Raw genomic sequence first — 17,452 nt, forward strand, 5'->3', positions numbered from 1 at the left:
GATCATTTGATAATATTTGGAATTTATTTGGACACTTGAGAAAATATTTAGTATTATTTTAAACTTGAAGTACAAAATTATTTTCAGTCAGTTCTAACCAAAATGGCTATTATCTCAACGTTTTCCTCGCAACATAATCACTAAAATATCGTCACTGTCGGGGAGAAACCTCGTATCTCCAAGTTTCAAATGTGTACGTCTTTTGGTAAAGCAAAGCCCTGCTTCATTATACAAGACTATCGCACAAAACTAGTGAAAACAGTAGATCTACAAGCACACAACGCCTCGCATGTAGATCTGCTGTTTTCACTAGTTTAGTACTTATAGATGATAAATACAAAACTAACGGTTTCCACCCGACAACGATGATATGCTATAAATATAAGGTGCTGGGAGTGAAAATGATAATGTAGGGGTGCCTCGGATTAAAAAAATATTTATGGGGTGCCCTAGACAAAAAAGTTTGGGAACCCCTGGGCTATGGTATACAGCAACAGCTCCTACTCAAAGTAACAGGTGCTACTGTATATCGGTGAAGTAAGCGTGGAAACAGAACTATACAGTAAACTGCTCACTCTCTGTGTTGTCTGATCTCCCTCCAGGTTTGGGCCGAGGACGGGTGGAGGAGAAGCTTCTTTTCGGAGTACAGAGCAACTCCACCTTCCTGGAGTGCATTCCCAAAAGTCAGCAGGCACAGATCCGCTGGTACATCCAGAGACCTGGCTCCGAGCACAGAGAAGAGGTCAGAGAGCGCACACGTGCTCACGTGCGCACACACGCTCACACCACGCACGCACGCGCGTACACACACACACACACACACACACACACACACACACAGGCACATGCACGCATAGACATCAAAGGGGGCTTGAGCCCCTGCCCTTTTATCAGTCTGTAAGAAATGCCCTCTCTAGTCCATGAATGCAGTTTTTTACTGTGGTGAAAGAAATGCAAATGCTCTCTTTTCCATGCCATACCTGAAGGCAGCATTCAAGAGAATTGCCTCAAACTCTCCTGAACTTGAATGCAGCATCTTATGTTGAAAGAATTGCCCTCTTTGTGTAGAAATCCATGCCACATCTCATATCAAGCACCGAAAATAGCCGAAATAGGTATGCTATTTTCGATATTTCCACCAAAAGGCCGTTTCAGAGATTTCAGCCTCTCTAACTTTCTCTGCACGTCCCTGCATGCACACACACACACACACACACACACACACACACACACACCCACACACACACACACCCACACACACACACACACACACACACACCCCACACACACCCACACACACACACACACACACACACACACACACACACACACATCTGGAGTGAAGGTGGGTGCTGTTTTCGTTCGCCCCCACTGCCGCGGGGTTTGGACGGCTCTTATCGCAGGTCAGAAAGCGGTTTATGTCTAAAAACATAAACCATAACCCCCCCCTCCCAAAAAACAGACGTTCTCCATTGCATAATTCAGTCCTTACGTAAGCACTACTTCAAAGCACCAAAACAAGGACTCCTCCTGCCGACTCTACCTTTGATTTACATCGCCCTCGCTCGGCCTGTCAGCTCTACGAGTCCTAAACCAGTCGGCTACAGAGCGGCGCCGCGACACAAATCAACGATGCCTGGCTGTGAGTCGACGTTGTCTTGGGACAGATAGAGATGAGGCCGGGGCAGCACAGGGACGCACGGGGGAAAGGCAGTTAAGCGGACGTCGATAGAACACCCACAGGGTTTTTCTGCGCGGAGCGAGGGGTCATCGGAAACGGAGGAGCGGCCTCGTCGGTTCCTTCGCCCGAAGCCATTACTGATGTTTATGAGCGGCCAGGGCTCTCTAAAAAAGCCTCCTCTATACAACTCCTCAGTGCCGGTGTGCAGGCGAGGAGTGACTGAGACCAGACACACACTGAGAGGAGAGGGATGATGGGGGTGTTTGTTTGGGAGGGACGGCTTCTGTCGCAGTGAAAGATGGGGGGAAAGGACCGTTGTGGGGGCGAGGGACGACTAACGACAGAGCAGGGAGGGTTTTCGAATGGGAAATTTAGGGTTTGTTTTTTTATGTCTTTGTTTTAATGCATGTGGAGGAAAGAGGGAGAAAGACAAAGAGCCAGAGAGGGAGGGAATGGAGGTAATGTGTTTGCATTGGAGGTGTGGAGAGGGGCTCGTCGACGACGGGAGCCGTCCGCAGAGCGACTCAGAGGAGACTCACCTAGTCAGCACCTCTGCCCCCACCCCCCCCCCCTCCACCCCCACACACCTTCTTCAAACATACTCACATCTCAGCATCCACCTCTCCTACACACTTGTTGATCCCTCACTCCCACGTACACATTTCGACCCCCCCCCCCCCCCGTGTAAACACACTGACAGGTGCAAGGGCCACTAAAAGACCCATGTGTTCCTTTATGAGCCCCCACACAGCGGAAAGCACTGTTTTTCTGTGTGTGTGTGTGAGTGTGTGTGTGTGTGTGTGTGTGTGCGCGCGTGCGCGTGTGCGTGTGTGTGTGTGCACGTGCATAAGTGCATGCGTACGTCCGTGCATGCTTATACCGTATGTGTGCCTGCCTGTGTGCCTGCGAGAGTATGTTTATTGTGTACATATAATATTTGTGAACATTATGTGCATACAGTACATGTTCATGTGTGTGCGTGTGCGTGTGTGTGTGTGCGTGCGTGCGTGCGTGTGTGCATGTATTTTAATGCATGTCAGGTATGTGTATTTTGGTCCAGGGGTCTATGTATATTTATGCTTAAGTGCATGTATATGTGTGTGTGTGTGTGTGTGCGCTGCGTGCGTGCGTGCGTGCGTGTGCGTGTGGCTGCGCGCATGCATTTGCGCGTGTGTTTGCGTGTGCACGTGTGCGCGTGTGTATATTAATGACTCTCTGCAGCAGGAAATCATAACAGCGTCCTCCCCGGGGAGAGCCATGTGTTTTGGCGCTGGAGGAAACACAATGGGGTGTTTTCTGTGTTTGTGTGCCTCGGTGTGCAGTAACATGTGACCCATTGTACTGGAGACAAAGTGACGACGGATCCGATGTAGGAACTCTTCCTCCCTCAGGATCCTGACGGGACGGACATGGGAAGGGGCTTGATCTCTTACCGCAGGACATGCATTATTCCACAAATCAATACTGAATTCAATGGGGTTGGTTGTGTGCAATGTACTTCGTTATAATAATATCGTCGTTGTCGGGTGGAAACCTTGTATGTCCAAAACCGTTCGTCTTTATCATTTAAATCATTTAAAAAGATGAACCAAACTAGTGAAAACAGCCGATCTACAAGCACACAACGCCTCGTGCAAGGCGTTGTGTGCTTGTAGATCAGCTGTTTTCACTACAGCTGTGCGACAGCCTTTTCGAGATACAAGGTTTCTGCCCGACAGTGACGATATATGGCCTATCCCACTTCCCGTGACCTCGATTTCATTGTTCCCTTCACCATTATCCACCTATTTTATAACAATGTCATACACATTGTTTTCAAAGTTTGGAGAATGTTTGCTTACAAGGACATGCCCAAAATAGAGACAGCAGGTTGAAAGTGGTTTATGAACATGAAGTCTAGATCAGTGGTCCTCAACCTTTTCAGGCCGTGACCCACAAAAGAATCATATTTTAACTGGGGACCCCCCAACCCACCCTGACGAGCACTAAGGGTTGAGGCATGAGTATAACCCGGTTCTATTGTGAAAATAGCAGATCTACATTAGTTGTGAGGCGTTGTGTGAGCATGTAGATCAGCTATTTTCACGATTTCTGCCTCTAATATTTGACAAATTGGCCAGTGTTTAATTTGTCATTTTAGAGGTATTAAAAAGTCCTTCAATTGTCACTTCAGAAATGTGCAGCCAGATACCCTCTATACACTTAAACTTTGTCGGTTTGTTTACTGTTGAGTGAGAAAACAGTGTTGCACTTTAAGTTAATCATCTGCGGACCCCAAAAATAATTTGGGGCCGACCCACAGGTTGAGGACCACTGGTCTAGAAGAGATGCTAGTCTGGGTTTTGTATGTGTTAGATCATGCTGTCACATCGGGGGTTAGGGTTAGGGTTAAGGTTTAGAGACCCCTGGCTTTACACACCCCCAAAACAAAATGCGTGGGAAAGACGCAGCGCTGTTTGGTAGACGGTTGGGACGGGGCGTGGGGGTGCTGGGTGGTCCGAGAGCGACCTCACAGCTGTGGGCCGTGGTGGTGTGAGAGCAGGTGATGTCAGAGAGGTGTCTGCTTCATGTCAGACGTCTCCCCCTTCATCACTCTCTGCTTCCTCGTCCGGTTCACCTCCTCATCTGCCCGAGACTGGTCTCTCTCTCTCTCTCTCTCTCTCTCTCTCTCTCTCTCTCTCTCTCTCTCTCTCTCATCCCCCCGTCGTCAGCCACACCTTCGTGTCTCCTCACAAGGGATGGGACGATACGCAATGTTATCGTTTATCGTGATAAAAAAACACTCACGATAATCGTATTGTGGAGATTTTATTTATCGTGATATCGTCCTCCTCCGTGCATGCACTGGGATCAATTCACCTTTTATTTGCCCGAGCTGCATATCCGGTATCACTTAAACCCTCTAGAATTGATAAAATGTACTTATAATATACGTACCGGTACTTGATACAGCATTTTTTTCACTCTCTATCAAACATCTTTGCCAAAAAATAGTCGATCTACAAGCTCACAACGCGTCACGTTGTGACGCGTTGTAACGCGTTGTGAGCTTGTAGATCTGCTATTTTTTCCGCCCCAGGATAATGGATTTTGGTTATCGTGCTAATATCGTAAATCGTGATTTCTTTTGTCACAATAATCAGTGATATGACATTTTCATATCGTCCCATGCCTCCTCACTCCCTGCCTCCTTGCTCCCTGCATCCTATACTTGCTTTGTTTCCTGGGTTTATTTGTTTATTTTCATTTTGCCCTCCTTTGTTTCCCTGACTTCCCAGCAGCTCTCTCTCTCTCTCTCTCTCTCTCTCTCTCTCTCTCTCTCTCTCTCTCTCTCTCTCTCTCTCTGCGTTTGTTGGTTTCTGGCATGAATAGCAGCAGTCGGCCGTCCAGCTGTGCATAGCACCTGCAGTCCCCTCCGATACAATCCTCCTCCATTGCTCACACACACACATCTCCCCCTTGTAAAAGGCAGTGATTAAACATAGGAGCTGGGGGAGTGCTCTTACTCCCTCCCTCTCTCACTTTTTTTTTTTTTTTTTGCGTATACGGACAATATTTTAGAAAAAAAACGAATAACTAAATATCTCAATATTGATATTGTGACAAGGACTATTGGTGTTTACTGTTTTCACAAAATATTTTCATTTTTGATAAATAATCATTTGCAAATCAGCAATGCAAATATAATAAACAAGTTGGTGAAGGTAAATTTAACAGCTAAAACGATGAGGTTATTAACAATCACTTTAAAACCTAGAAACAATATGCTATTATACAATATCCCAAATCCCAGACGATCAACATGTAGTCAAATATTACAAAATCAATATAATGTCACTACATTGCTCAGGCATACTGTATATCAGTGGTTCACAAACCTTTTGGCTCGTGACCCAATAGAGAAAACTAGTGAAAACAGCAGATCTAGATTGACTATTTTCACTATATATTAAACATTGTGTTCTAATTTATGGAATTTCTTGGATTTAAAATGTATTTATCAATTAAATTACTTCAAAATCATCAATCATTAGCTTTTGGGGAATGTTTTCTGAATAAATAATAATAATTAAAAACAAAATGAGGGGGGAAAAAAAAAAATGTAAGGGACCCATAAAAATGTGTGTGCGACCCACAAATGGGTCCTGACCCATGGGGTTGTGGGAACCAGTGATGTAGTGATTGTACGCTTTTTCGTAAAGTAAAGCCCTGCTTCATCGCACAAAACTAGTGGAAATAGCAGATCTACAAGCACACAACGCCTCGCACAGCGAGGCGTTGTGTGCTTGTAGATTGGCTATTTACACTAGTTTAAGTCATTTTTAAAATGATAAATACAAAGTGAACAAAGTTTTGGACATACAAGGTTTCCACACGACACCGACGATATCGTCACTGTCGGGCGGAAACCTTGTATCTCCAAGTTTCAAATGTGTAAATTCTTTCGCAAAGCAAAGCCCTGCTTCATCATACAAGGCCGTCGCACAAAAGTTGTGAAAACAGTCGATCTACAAGCACACAACGCCTCGCGGTGCGAGGCGTTGTGTGCTTGTAGATCGAATGTTTTCACTAGTTTAGTTCGTTTTTTAAGTGATAAATACAAAACGAACGCCTTTGGACATACAAGGTTAGGTTTCCACCCGATAACGACGATATGGTCTTCAGCAGCCAACAGCACAGAACCTGCATCCTGCAGGATGCGTGCTAAACGGAGGGATTTCTTGGACTGTGACTCTCACATACAATACATGTTGCGTTGCCGGAAAGCGGGCAGCGTTTCAGCTCGCGCTTTGACCCAGGACCCAAAATCTGCGTTCCCTTCCGTCTAGAGATTCTGGTCCCGAAGCTTAACGAGGGATCAAATGGTCTTCCTGGAAGCATGAGAAACACTCAACCTTTCTCTGTTTTATGGAGCCTTGATGTGTTAAAAAAGACTATTAAAATCTGCCTTTCATTGCGCGTCTGGCCACGCATGTGCACCCCTCCTCCTCCACATGCATACATGAACGTTGATGGATCTCTTATAGCCTTCTGTGCATGAGTTTTGTGTTCGCTTTTACACACAAGCATGCAAGCGACCAGGGACGTGCTGGGCCCCTGATTCAGCCCGGGAAAAAGAGTTGCAGAAACCCTCATTGCGCGCTACAGAGAGAGATCTCTCTCTATAACGCTGCTGCTACTTTACTTTACTTTAATTTCAGATCATGACAAGTGACAAGCCAGTGGGCCAATTACATGAGTTATATTTCGTCGTTGTCGGGTGGAAACCTTGTATGTCCAAAACCGTTAGTTTTGTATTTATCATTTTAAAAATTATTTAAACTAGTGAAAACAGCCGATCTACAAGCACACAACGCCTCGCGGTGCGAGGCGTTGTGTGCTTGTAGATCTGCTGTTTTCACTACTTTTGTGCGACGGCCTTGTATGATGAAGCAGGGCTTTGCTTTGCGAAAAAATATACAAATTTGAAACTTGGAGATACGAGGTTTCTGCCCGACAGTGACGATTTACTTTGTTGGCCGCCCAGCCCCCAAAATGGAACAAAGGCCGACATTTTATTTTATTTTTTTTCCTAATGGCTGGCCTGGACCGGCCGTTCAGGAGTTGTCCCGCTTTTCCCAATGGCCAGCACGTCCCTGCAAGCGACACACACACACACACACACACACACACACACACACACACACACACACACACACACACACACACACACACATTGCAGCAAGCACGCGCGCACACGTGCACACACACACCATCTGGGTGAGTTTAAGTGTTTGGCACTGCAATTTAGTCACAGATGTCATGATTTTGGACGGCGGAGCTGGGAGAGGGGTTTGAAAAGGCATGCAAACAAACATACAAAACAAACACCACCGAAATTATATTATTGAAAGATCCCCCAGTTCCCAACAAGAGGCGTTGTTGCGTAAGTACGATCTCTGTGCCTTTTACTGGAATGAACATGTTGCGCTGCAACTTGGCGAGCGAGTCCTGCGGATGAGAGGGACGCAGTGAGTCTAGGGATGGGGCGATATGAAAATGTCATATCACGATTATTGTGGCAAAATAAATTTAGATTTACGATATTATCGCGATAATCGAAATCCATTGTCCTGGGGTGGAACATTTGCCAAAAAATAGCAGATCTACAAGCTCACAACGCGTCACAGCGTGACGCGTTGTGAGCTTGTAGATCGCGTTGTGAGCTTGTAGATCGTCTATTCTTTTGGCTAAGATATTTGATTGAGAGTGAAAAAAATATTGTATCAAGTATGTATATTATACGTACCTTTTACCAATTATAGAGGGTTTAAAGGGATATTTCACTTTCAAAAGAACTTTTGGTAATTTTATCATCTAATCAAGCTTTTATGAATACCCAAAACAGTTTTTAATTAGCTTGATTGAATATTTAGATATTTGATGTAAATGTTACCAGGCCCTCCAGGCCCAGGGCCTCTCCCCACACACAACCATTGTAACTTCAAACTTCATTTTAACCATGATAGATTAATTAAAAACACCCATTATTTTTTCTGGTGACTCATAATACCCTCCTAATATGTGAGCAGGCCGTCGATAACTTTTTTCATTTATTTTTAATAATTATTTTTTTGTATTTCATTTTTTCCATTTTCCCAAATAATTATTAAAAATAAATGAAAAAGTTATCGAAAAAAACACAGCCTGCTCACGTATTAGGAGGGTAGTATGAGTCACCAGAAAAAATAATGGGTGTTTTTAATGAATCTATCATGGTTAAAATGAAGTTTGAAGTTACAATGGGTGTGTATGTGGAGAGAGGCCCTTCCACTGCTCCCTGTTGAAAGTGGAATATCCCTTTAAGTGGTACCGGATATGCAGCTCGGCAAATAAAAGATGAACTGATCCCAGTGCATGATGGAGGACGATTAAATCTCCGCGATACGATTATCGTGAGTGTTTTTTTATCACGATAAACGACGATATGGCTTATCGTCACATCCCTAAGTGAGTCGGCGTGGGAGAAGGTGATGGAGGACGATATTGATTCCGGTGTGGGTCGGGGTCAGGGTTGAGCACAGAGTCTGTGCCGTGGGGCCTCTGCCTTTGGCCACTAAACACATCATCAGTGTCAGTGCTGAGAAACCATCCCCGAGTTATGCACACATGTCCATGCATAGGCAGGCACACACGCCATCAAGACCATATCAACACCCACTGACTGCTCACATACTCATGCAAGGCACGCACATACAGGTACACTCCGGAGCACGACGCGCGTTCACGTTCACGCCCACGCGCACGCATGCACGGTATGGGGTTAACCGATAAAAAGAAACTGGGAAAGCATCTGTGTCATTTTAGATTTTTACCACTTTAACTATTATTTTATACTTTGGCCTTAAAACATTGCAGATATACAAGCTATTTTATTTTTTAAGCAAACATTTTTAACTCATATCTTTGCTTCTGTGGGTCCTTAAGTTGTAACAAAACATTTTGTGATGGGGATCGGCAAATACATGTAAATACATGTACGTTTGGGGGTCCTTGACCTGAAAAGGTTTGAGCACCACTGATTGTGGCAACATATCGTCACTGTCGGGCAGAAACCTTGCATCTCCAAGTTTCAAATTTGTACATTTTTTCGCAAAGTAAAGCATTGCTTCATCACACAAGGCCGTCACAAAAGTATAGTGAAAACAGTTGATCTATAAGCACACAACGCCTCGCACCACACAACGCCTCGCGGTGCGAGGCGTTGTGTGGTACACGAGAGGTACACGAGACTTGGAGGTATGCTTTGAAGCATAATGCACACATGCACAGATGGACACCACGCACATATGCGCACGCACACGCTGTGGTGCAATGTTGTTGTGAATGCAGCTGTGTTTTTTTAGGGCCCGACACTGGCCATGCCCCCTGATGAATTGTGGGAGATGCTGGTGTGCATGAAACGAGAGGAGCATAAACATTAGTGCTCCACTCACCCCAAACCTCAAGTACAAACATACCGACACACACTCACGCACACACACATGTGCACACGCACACACACACACAAACACGCGCGCACACACACGCACACACACACACACAATCAAAAACACACGCACGCACGCACACAGTAAAATCCTAACAATGTTAATTGTATTCTGAAAATGTTTCAAATGAACACTCAAGGGGTCCATTTGGTTCCTTTTGTACACTCTCAGAGTTGATGATGGGTAAATGTTTACAGGCATCACACAGCTAAATATCTCAACACAACATAATGATGAGATCATTGTGTCCCTTGACACCCACCACTCTGTGCATCCTGTTTCAAGGGTCATTACCATGGTTAACACTCCTTGGCTGCAAGTCAGCCATGACAATTTATGTGTGTGAACATAAGACACTAGGTACCGGACAGGTGTTTAGTGATAAACTATAGTGAGCTGATTGATAGATTGGTCAGAATAGTAACATTTGACCTGTATTTTTGAGTCTCTCAGAACTACTAGAGAGGGTATGCACGTGACATTATCATCATACCCGGAAGTTATGTAACCTCGCGTAGCCAGGCTTACTCATCTGCGAAGAGAAAAGCCTGGTCAAGATATGAGGCAGAGACCCTTCAAGGAGGTGGGGCTGAATATTCGCGGAGGTTGTCTTCTTTTCACAGTGCGGTGTTCCTGCAAACGTATTCCCCGCTGGAAAAAAATTGTGTCTACGTCTCCTGCTCCGTCGGTTGCGCTCACAATAAACAATATATAAACTAAAACATTGATTCAGGCGATGTTACCCCTATTAAGAGCGAGTTAAGAGCTACAATCTATTTTAGTTTTTTCGCTGGGGAATGTAAACAGACAGCACGACGTAACTTCCGTTAAACGCCGCACTTCCGCTAGAAATCTTGGAACCAAGCGGAAGTTATATCTTGGCCAGGGTGGAAGTTACGTGGGAAAGCCTACTGAGTGGCAAAAAAACTACTTTCTGGCCTTGACAGCCCATACATCCAAACTTAAAAGTTCTAATCGGATTGCATTAAACAACGTTAAATGACGTTAATTTATTTATTTGCTTTTGAAACGGATACTGAAATATTGAATGCCGGTAAAGCTCGTCTACGATAAAGATTGGCTAAAATTGTGTTTTATTCATTAGAACAGTGGTTCTCAAGCTTTTCAGGCCGCGACCCCCAAAATAATCATGTTTTAACTGGGGACCCCCCACCCCAACGAGCACTATACTAAGAGTTGAGGCAATACATTTTGTATAACATGGTTCTATTGTGAAAATAGCCGATCTACATGCTCAGCATGTAGATCGGCTATTTTCACAATTTCTGCCTCTAATATTTGACAATTTGGCCAATGTTTAATTTGTCATTTTAGAGGCATTAAAAAGTCCTTAAATTGGCACTTTAGAAATGTGCAGACACCCCTCTACCTCTACACTTAAACTTTATGTTTACTGCTGAGGGAGAAAACAATGTTTCACATTAAGCTAATCATCTGGGGAGCCCCCAAAATAATTTGGGGACCCCCCTGGGGGTCCCGACCCACAGGTTGAGAACCACTGCATTAGAATATAGAATAATTCATTATTAGTATTTATCGATTTGAATAGATGGAATTGAACAATTTGCTAGAATTGACCAATTTGCTCGACTGTGTTTGTGTCTCAGGTCAGACTGGACGAGCGCACGGTCCACACGGACCGAGGCCTCCTCATCCGCTCCCTCCACCCCTCGGACGTGGGCACGTACCTGTGCGTGGCCCAGGAGCACACGCACTTCACGCACACCCTGCTCCGCGTCACGCTGCGGCTCGTCACGCAGGGCCAGCTGGACGGCGGACGGCCGAAGCCCAGCGAGGTCCCAGCGGCGGCGGAGCCGCCGCCGTTGGCGCCGGCGCGCCACGGGGCGGAGTCTCGCCAGCGCTACAAGGACTACTTGAGGGTGATGAGCTCTCCCGTCGGCTCGCTGGAGGAGTACTGCGACTCGCTGTGGCTGGAGAAGAGACCCCCGCGGGCGCGGGGGAAGGGCACAGCGCCAGGGAAGTGGAAACACATCCAGGAGATGAAGAAGAGTCGGAACAGGAGACACCACCACGCGGCGGGGAGGCAGGAAGACAGGCGACGACGGCACGCCGGGAGGGCGGAGGCGGGGGAAGTGGGGGCAGAAACAGAGAAATAGTCCACATAGGAAAACCGGGTACCCATTTAGGGCCTAGAATTATTGAATGCTTTAACCAGTGAAAAATAGCAGATATACAAGCTCACAGCGCGGCACCGAGTGCCGTGCTGCGAGCTTGTAGATCTGCTATTTTTGAAAAATCGTGAAAATTTGAATTTTGACCCGATTCTATAAGTGTCTTTTGAATCCTTCTAAGATTTTTTGAAAAACCTATGTTTCTATATGTCAGCATGTCATTTAGTTCCAGGGACCACCCCCAGAAGCAAAATTTGAGTTACAAACGTTAGTTTTGAAAATACATATATTCAAAGATTTGCACACATTTTCACGACTTTTTTCAAAAATAGCAGATCTACAAGCTCGCAGCGCGGCACTCGGTGCCGCGCTGTCAGCTTGTATATCTGCTATTTTTCACTGGTTAAAGCATTCAATAATTCTAGGCCTATAATTTAACTGAGTTCAATTGTGTTTTAGAGACTGTGAGGTGCGTGTACTTCCTTCACTGAATGATTTGCTAACCAGTCACAACTTTCAACCACTCTGACGATCAAAGGCTTTTCAGACTCATCAAATGTACAGCAGTGGTTCTCAAACCTTTACATTTCAAGGACCCTCCGTTCTGTATGCATTAGCCCACGGACCCCCATAACTCGGTGCACAAATCGGAAACAAATGGACCCTTACGTAGGGCTGTCACGATATGACATTTATGATTAATAATTGGCGATTAACGATTTAATTGTGTTTTTGTCATTGACAATTACATTTCTGTTTGGCTTTTAGGCTTTGAAGTTGCACATGGCAGATATGACACATAACCTAAATACACGAAGAAATTACTGACATATTTGACAACTTAATACTTAAAAAATAACATTGATAGTGGAAATAGCGTCACAAGCGTCACAAGCTCAAAACGCGATGCGACGCGTTGTGAGCTTGTAGATCTGCTATTTCCACTATTTCTGAAATTTTTCAACATTCACGATTATGACGATTATAACAAAATAATTGCGATAATGTCAAATAATCACGATTAGACGGTTATGTAATAATTGTGACAGCCCTACCCTTACGGGTCCCTTACTGGTCCATTTGGTTCCATTTGTACACTCTCATAGTTACAGACCTGTAAGGGTGAAAGTCAACTCCATCATTGGACTTTTTAGGACACAGCTTTCTCCTGTCTACTGTTTTGTTTTGTTTGTTTGTTTGTCTGTCAGTGTTCAGGAAGTGTAGAATCCTGGGGAGGAGAAAGAGAGGGAGTTGATGATCAATCAAAGCCCAGATGAAAATGTTAATTGTTTTGTTTTTTTGTGTGTGGTAATGGGAGATTGCGTTCATGTTGAATGACTGTAAATATTTATATAATGTGTACAGGAGCTGCGGCATGCTCGATTTAGGATTAGCGATGGACCTATTTTACTGACTAAAAGGATAATCATATATGTATTATACATATGTATTATTGTGTGCGGAGACAAAGCAACGTTATTTTTGTACAAAAGTAATTTTACTACATTGTAGGTAGGCTACAGTAGCTGTTCTTTTTTTTTATTGTCTTTTGCGTTGCCTTGAAAGTTATTTAAATAAAATTTCTAGGTAGGCTATGGCTGATTTGACAATTTCTTCCAATAAAGAGCAAAGATCTTCTTTTACTAGATAGACATTAAATAAGACTCAGATGAAATCCCAGTTGCAGCTGGCCACCCATGTAAATAAAACTGATTAGTTTGATTTATTGTTGCACCCGACTTTTCCTAAAACCCTATCTCATCTAACGTATACAGTATATATACAGTAAGTATACCTACTGTATAGTATGGGAGAAAAGTCAGTGATTGTTAATTGGTTCAAATCCAACAATGTTTGTATCTGGCTAATCTTCAACTGAAGATGTACAAGCTCGCAACATGTATCATAGTCATGACTGCCAATGCTTTATTGGCAGAAGCTCCTCTATTCAAAAAGTTCAGTAAGCTATGTAATCAACAGGGTTTCACTCAGCTCATCACCAAGCCAACTAGGGTTACAGATAACTCTCAAACCACCATAGATCTCATTGTAACCACAGACAAATCTAAAGTCTCCGCGAGTGGGACTATTGAATGTGGTGGTCTAAGCGACCATGATATCATTTACTGCACCCGCAAAATACATAAGTCCAAAGCTGACGGCCACAAAACAGTTGAAGCTAGAAACCTCAAAACCTACTCTAGCGAAGCCTTTAACCACAAACTGGAGAAATCTGACTGGTCCCCAGTACTAGCTAGCACTCAGGTCGATGAAGCCTGGCTAGGCTTTAAATCCATTTTCAACACTACCCTAGACGAAGTGGCTCCTTTGCGTAGGGTCAGGGTTAAAGCCCGCTCACAGCCATGGTGGAATTCGGAAATCTGTGAATCAATGAAACTCAGAGACAAAAAATACTCTGAGAAACGCAAATATAATCACAAACTCAAAAAAGGCCCCAATAAACACCTTAAAGCCAAATTAGAAATAGTCAGTTTAGAGGCTAATAAACTGAGAAATCGGACAACCTCCTTAATCCTTTCTGCCAAAAAAAACTACTTGGATGAGAAAGTTGAGGAAAACATCCACAAACCACGAGACCTATGGAAGCTATTTAAAACCCAGCTAGGCTGTGGTGCTAAACTCAGATCCATAGCCAGCAACATATCCATCCAAACTCCCATAACCCTCCTCACGGATAGTCTTGATGTAGCCAAAAATCTCAACATCTACTTCACCTCCATGGCCAAAAATCTGGTCAATAAACTGCCCGCTCCATCTGGGCTGTTTGGTGTTAGGCACATCTTGAAATTCTACAGGAACCTTGGGGTATGCAAAGACAACTTTAAACTTACCACGGTGTCAACTGATGAAGTGTTTAAAAAACTGCGCACCCTACCTCAATTCAAGGCCGCTGGCCATGATAAAATTGCCCCCAAATTTCTCATAGACTCAGCTGCCACCATTGCCCCAATCATTACCCATATTATTAATCTATCTATCAAGCAGGGTTATGTCCCCCAGGACTTCAAATTAGCCAAGGTAACCCCCCTGCACAAAAAAGGCAGTAAACTTGACCCTGGCAACTACAGGCCAATCTCAATCCTTAGTTCCATCTCTAAGGTAATGGAAAAAATTGTCTATGAACAGGTGGCTAGATATCTTGAAGAGAATAAACTGATCTACGAGTTCCAGTCTGGCTTCAGAGAGTCCCATTCCACAGATACATGCCTCATCTATTTGAATGATTACATCAAACGTGAAATTCACGATGGCAAATATTGTGGCATGGTCATGCTGGACCTCCAGAAGGCATTTGACACCGTCGATCATTCTATTCTGATCGAAAAACTCAAAGCTATTGGTCTTGATAGCACAGCAGTGAGATGGATGCACTCTTACTTGGTGGGGAGGGAACAGATGGTGGAAGTCAACGGAACCCTGTCCCCCCCCCTCCCAGTAAACTGTGGAGTACCTCAAGGGAGTATACTAGGACCACTGTTGTTCTTAATATACGTAAACGACATGTCATCTGCTTGTGACTGCAATCTGTTTCTGTTCGCGGATGACTCGGCTCTCCTAGTCTCAGGCAGAGACATTTTGCAGGTTGAAAAGGCCCTTAACTGTGAACTTAACAAGATCTGCACCTGGCTCAATGACAACAGACTCTCAATTCACCTAGGCAAAACTGAATGTATCCTCTTTGGATCTAGTCAGAAACTTAGCCTAGTTGAGAACTTCACAATTAAAGTAGGTGACACTGTGATAGAAAGAAAAAACCACATCTGCTACCTGGGTTGCATCCTGGAGGCTAACCTATCCAGTGAAAAAATGACCACCAAGGTAATCAATAAAGTCAATCAACGAATTCGCTTCTTGCAAAGAGTTGCCCCACTGATCAATATTAAATCCCGAAAGACACTAGGAGGTGCTCTTATTGGGCCCCTCATTGATTACGGAGTCCTTGTCTGGTATCGCGACGCCCCAGCTGCCTTAAAGCTAAAGCTCCAAACAGCCCAAAACAAACTAATTAGGGTTGTGCTTGGTCTCCCTCCTCTGACCCACCTTACCGAGCATCACCACGAAAGCGTGGGGTGGCTCAAAGTAGCTGACAGAGTACAGCATCTTGCAATGGGCCTGGTGTACAAGATACACTACACCTCCAAGATTCCCATGTACCTGACAAACTACTTCTTAAAGGTCAAGGATGTTCACGATCATAACACCAGAGGCAGCTCCACTAATCATCATCAGCGTAGATTTAACACTAAACAAGGCGCTAACTCGTTCTCCTGCTATACCATCAACATGTGGAACGCCCTTCCACAAGCCCTAAAGGAGAGCAAATCCCTAGCCTCCTTCAAAATTGGTATGAAAAGTCACCTTCAGACAGCAGCTACCCGTGACTTGTAAATAGACTAAGCCCCCATGCTCCCCCCCCCTTTTTCTTTGTATTCTGCCTTTTGTATTTGATGTTATGCTTTTGAAACTGATATTATCCTAGATAAAGTACTATGTTCTATCCGTCTGTCTTTCAATGTTATATGAGATACTTAAAGTGTGGTTCCTGTGGAAATAAGCCTCGGCTTTCTAGGATCTCCTTTTAGTTGACCTTGTACCAGTGATTTGTACTGTCATGAAACTGTACTTTTTTCTATTGCAAACTTCTAATAAATTCTTCAATCAATCAATCAATCATGGTAAAATATGTTTCACATTGCCAAAGCATACCTAATATAACAAACATTACATACAGAGAAAACAAGTAATAACATACATCCTAACACTAATAAGCAATATTTGTAATAATCAAAATAAGTGAACAACAACAATTAATGGAGCAGTTAGTCAGTTTGTTTAGCCTGGTGTCCTGGGCTCTTCTGTCCACTGGTCAGGGACGTGCTGGCCATTGGGAAAAGCGGGACAACTCCCGAACGGCCGGTCCATTCCCGGCCGGTCCAGGCCGGCTATTAGGAAAACATTAAAAATAAAATGTCGGCCTTCGTTCCATTTTGGGGGCTGGGCGGCCAACAAAGTAAATCGCCACTGTCGGGCAGAAACCTCGTATCTCCAAGTTTCACATTTTTAAACTTTTTCGCAAAGTAAAGCCCCGCTTCATCATACAAGGCCGTAGCACAAAAGTAGTGAAAACAGCAGATCTACAAGCACACAACGCCTCGCGGTGCGAGGCGTTGTGTGCTTGTAGATCTGCTGTTTTCACTAGTTTAAATCATTTTTTAAATGATAAAAACAAAACAAAAGGTTTTGGACACAACGACGAAATATAACTCATGTAATTGGCCCACTGGCTTGTCACTTGTCACGATCTGAAATGGCAAATCTTTGAGTAGCAGCAGCGCTATAGAGAGAGATCTCTCTCTATAGCGTGAAATGAGGGCCTCTCCAACTCTTTTTCCCGGGCTGAATCAGGGGCCCAGCACGTCCCTGTTGTGCAGCCAATAAGCACCTCCAGGAGGCCGACTAATGTGAAACAAATCATTTAATATGAGTCCTGCTCCTTCAGATTTTATCCAAATATCACACAAACCTGAGCTCCAAGGTCTTTACAGTCATGTGATCGAGAGGGATCT

General features: G+C 44.2%; 1 protein-coding gene across 1 annotated transcript in view; it reads left to right on the plus strand.

The window, feature by feature from the left end:
- Positions 1-11,849, plus strand: part of sema3d (sema domain, immunoglobulin domain (Ig), short basic domain, secreted, (semaphorin) 3D) — a gene marked incomplete at its 3' end in the record, with an annotated part of 76,582 nt that extends 64,733 nt beyond the window's left edge. The window contains exons 17-18 of the mRNA XM_080736881.1: positions 603-742; positions 11,340-11,849. Of these exons, the coding sequence (XP_080593007.1) occupies positions 603-742; positions 11,340-11,849 (650 nt within the window). The remainder of the gene's footprint in view (positions 1-602; positions 743-11,339) is intronic.
- Positions 11,850-17,452: the final 5,603 nt, after the last annotated feature.

Source organism: Nannobrachium achirus (assembly GCF_963921795.1).
Source record: "Nannobrachium achirus genome assembly, chromosome: 11".
NCBI classification, from domain to species: Eukaryota; Metazoa; Chordata; class Actinopteri; order Myctophiformes; family Myctophidae; genus Nannobrachium; species Nannobrachium achirus.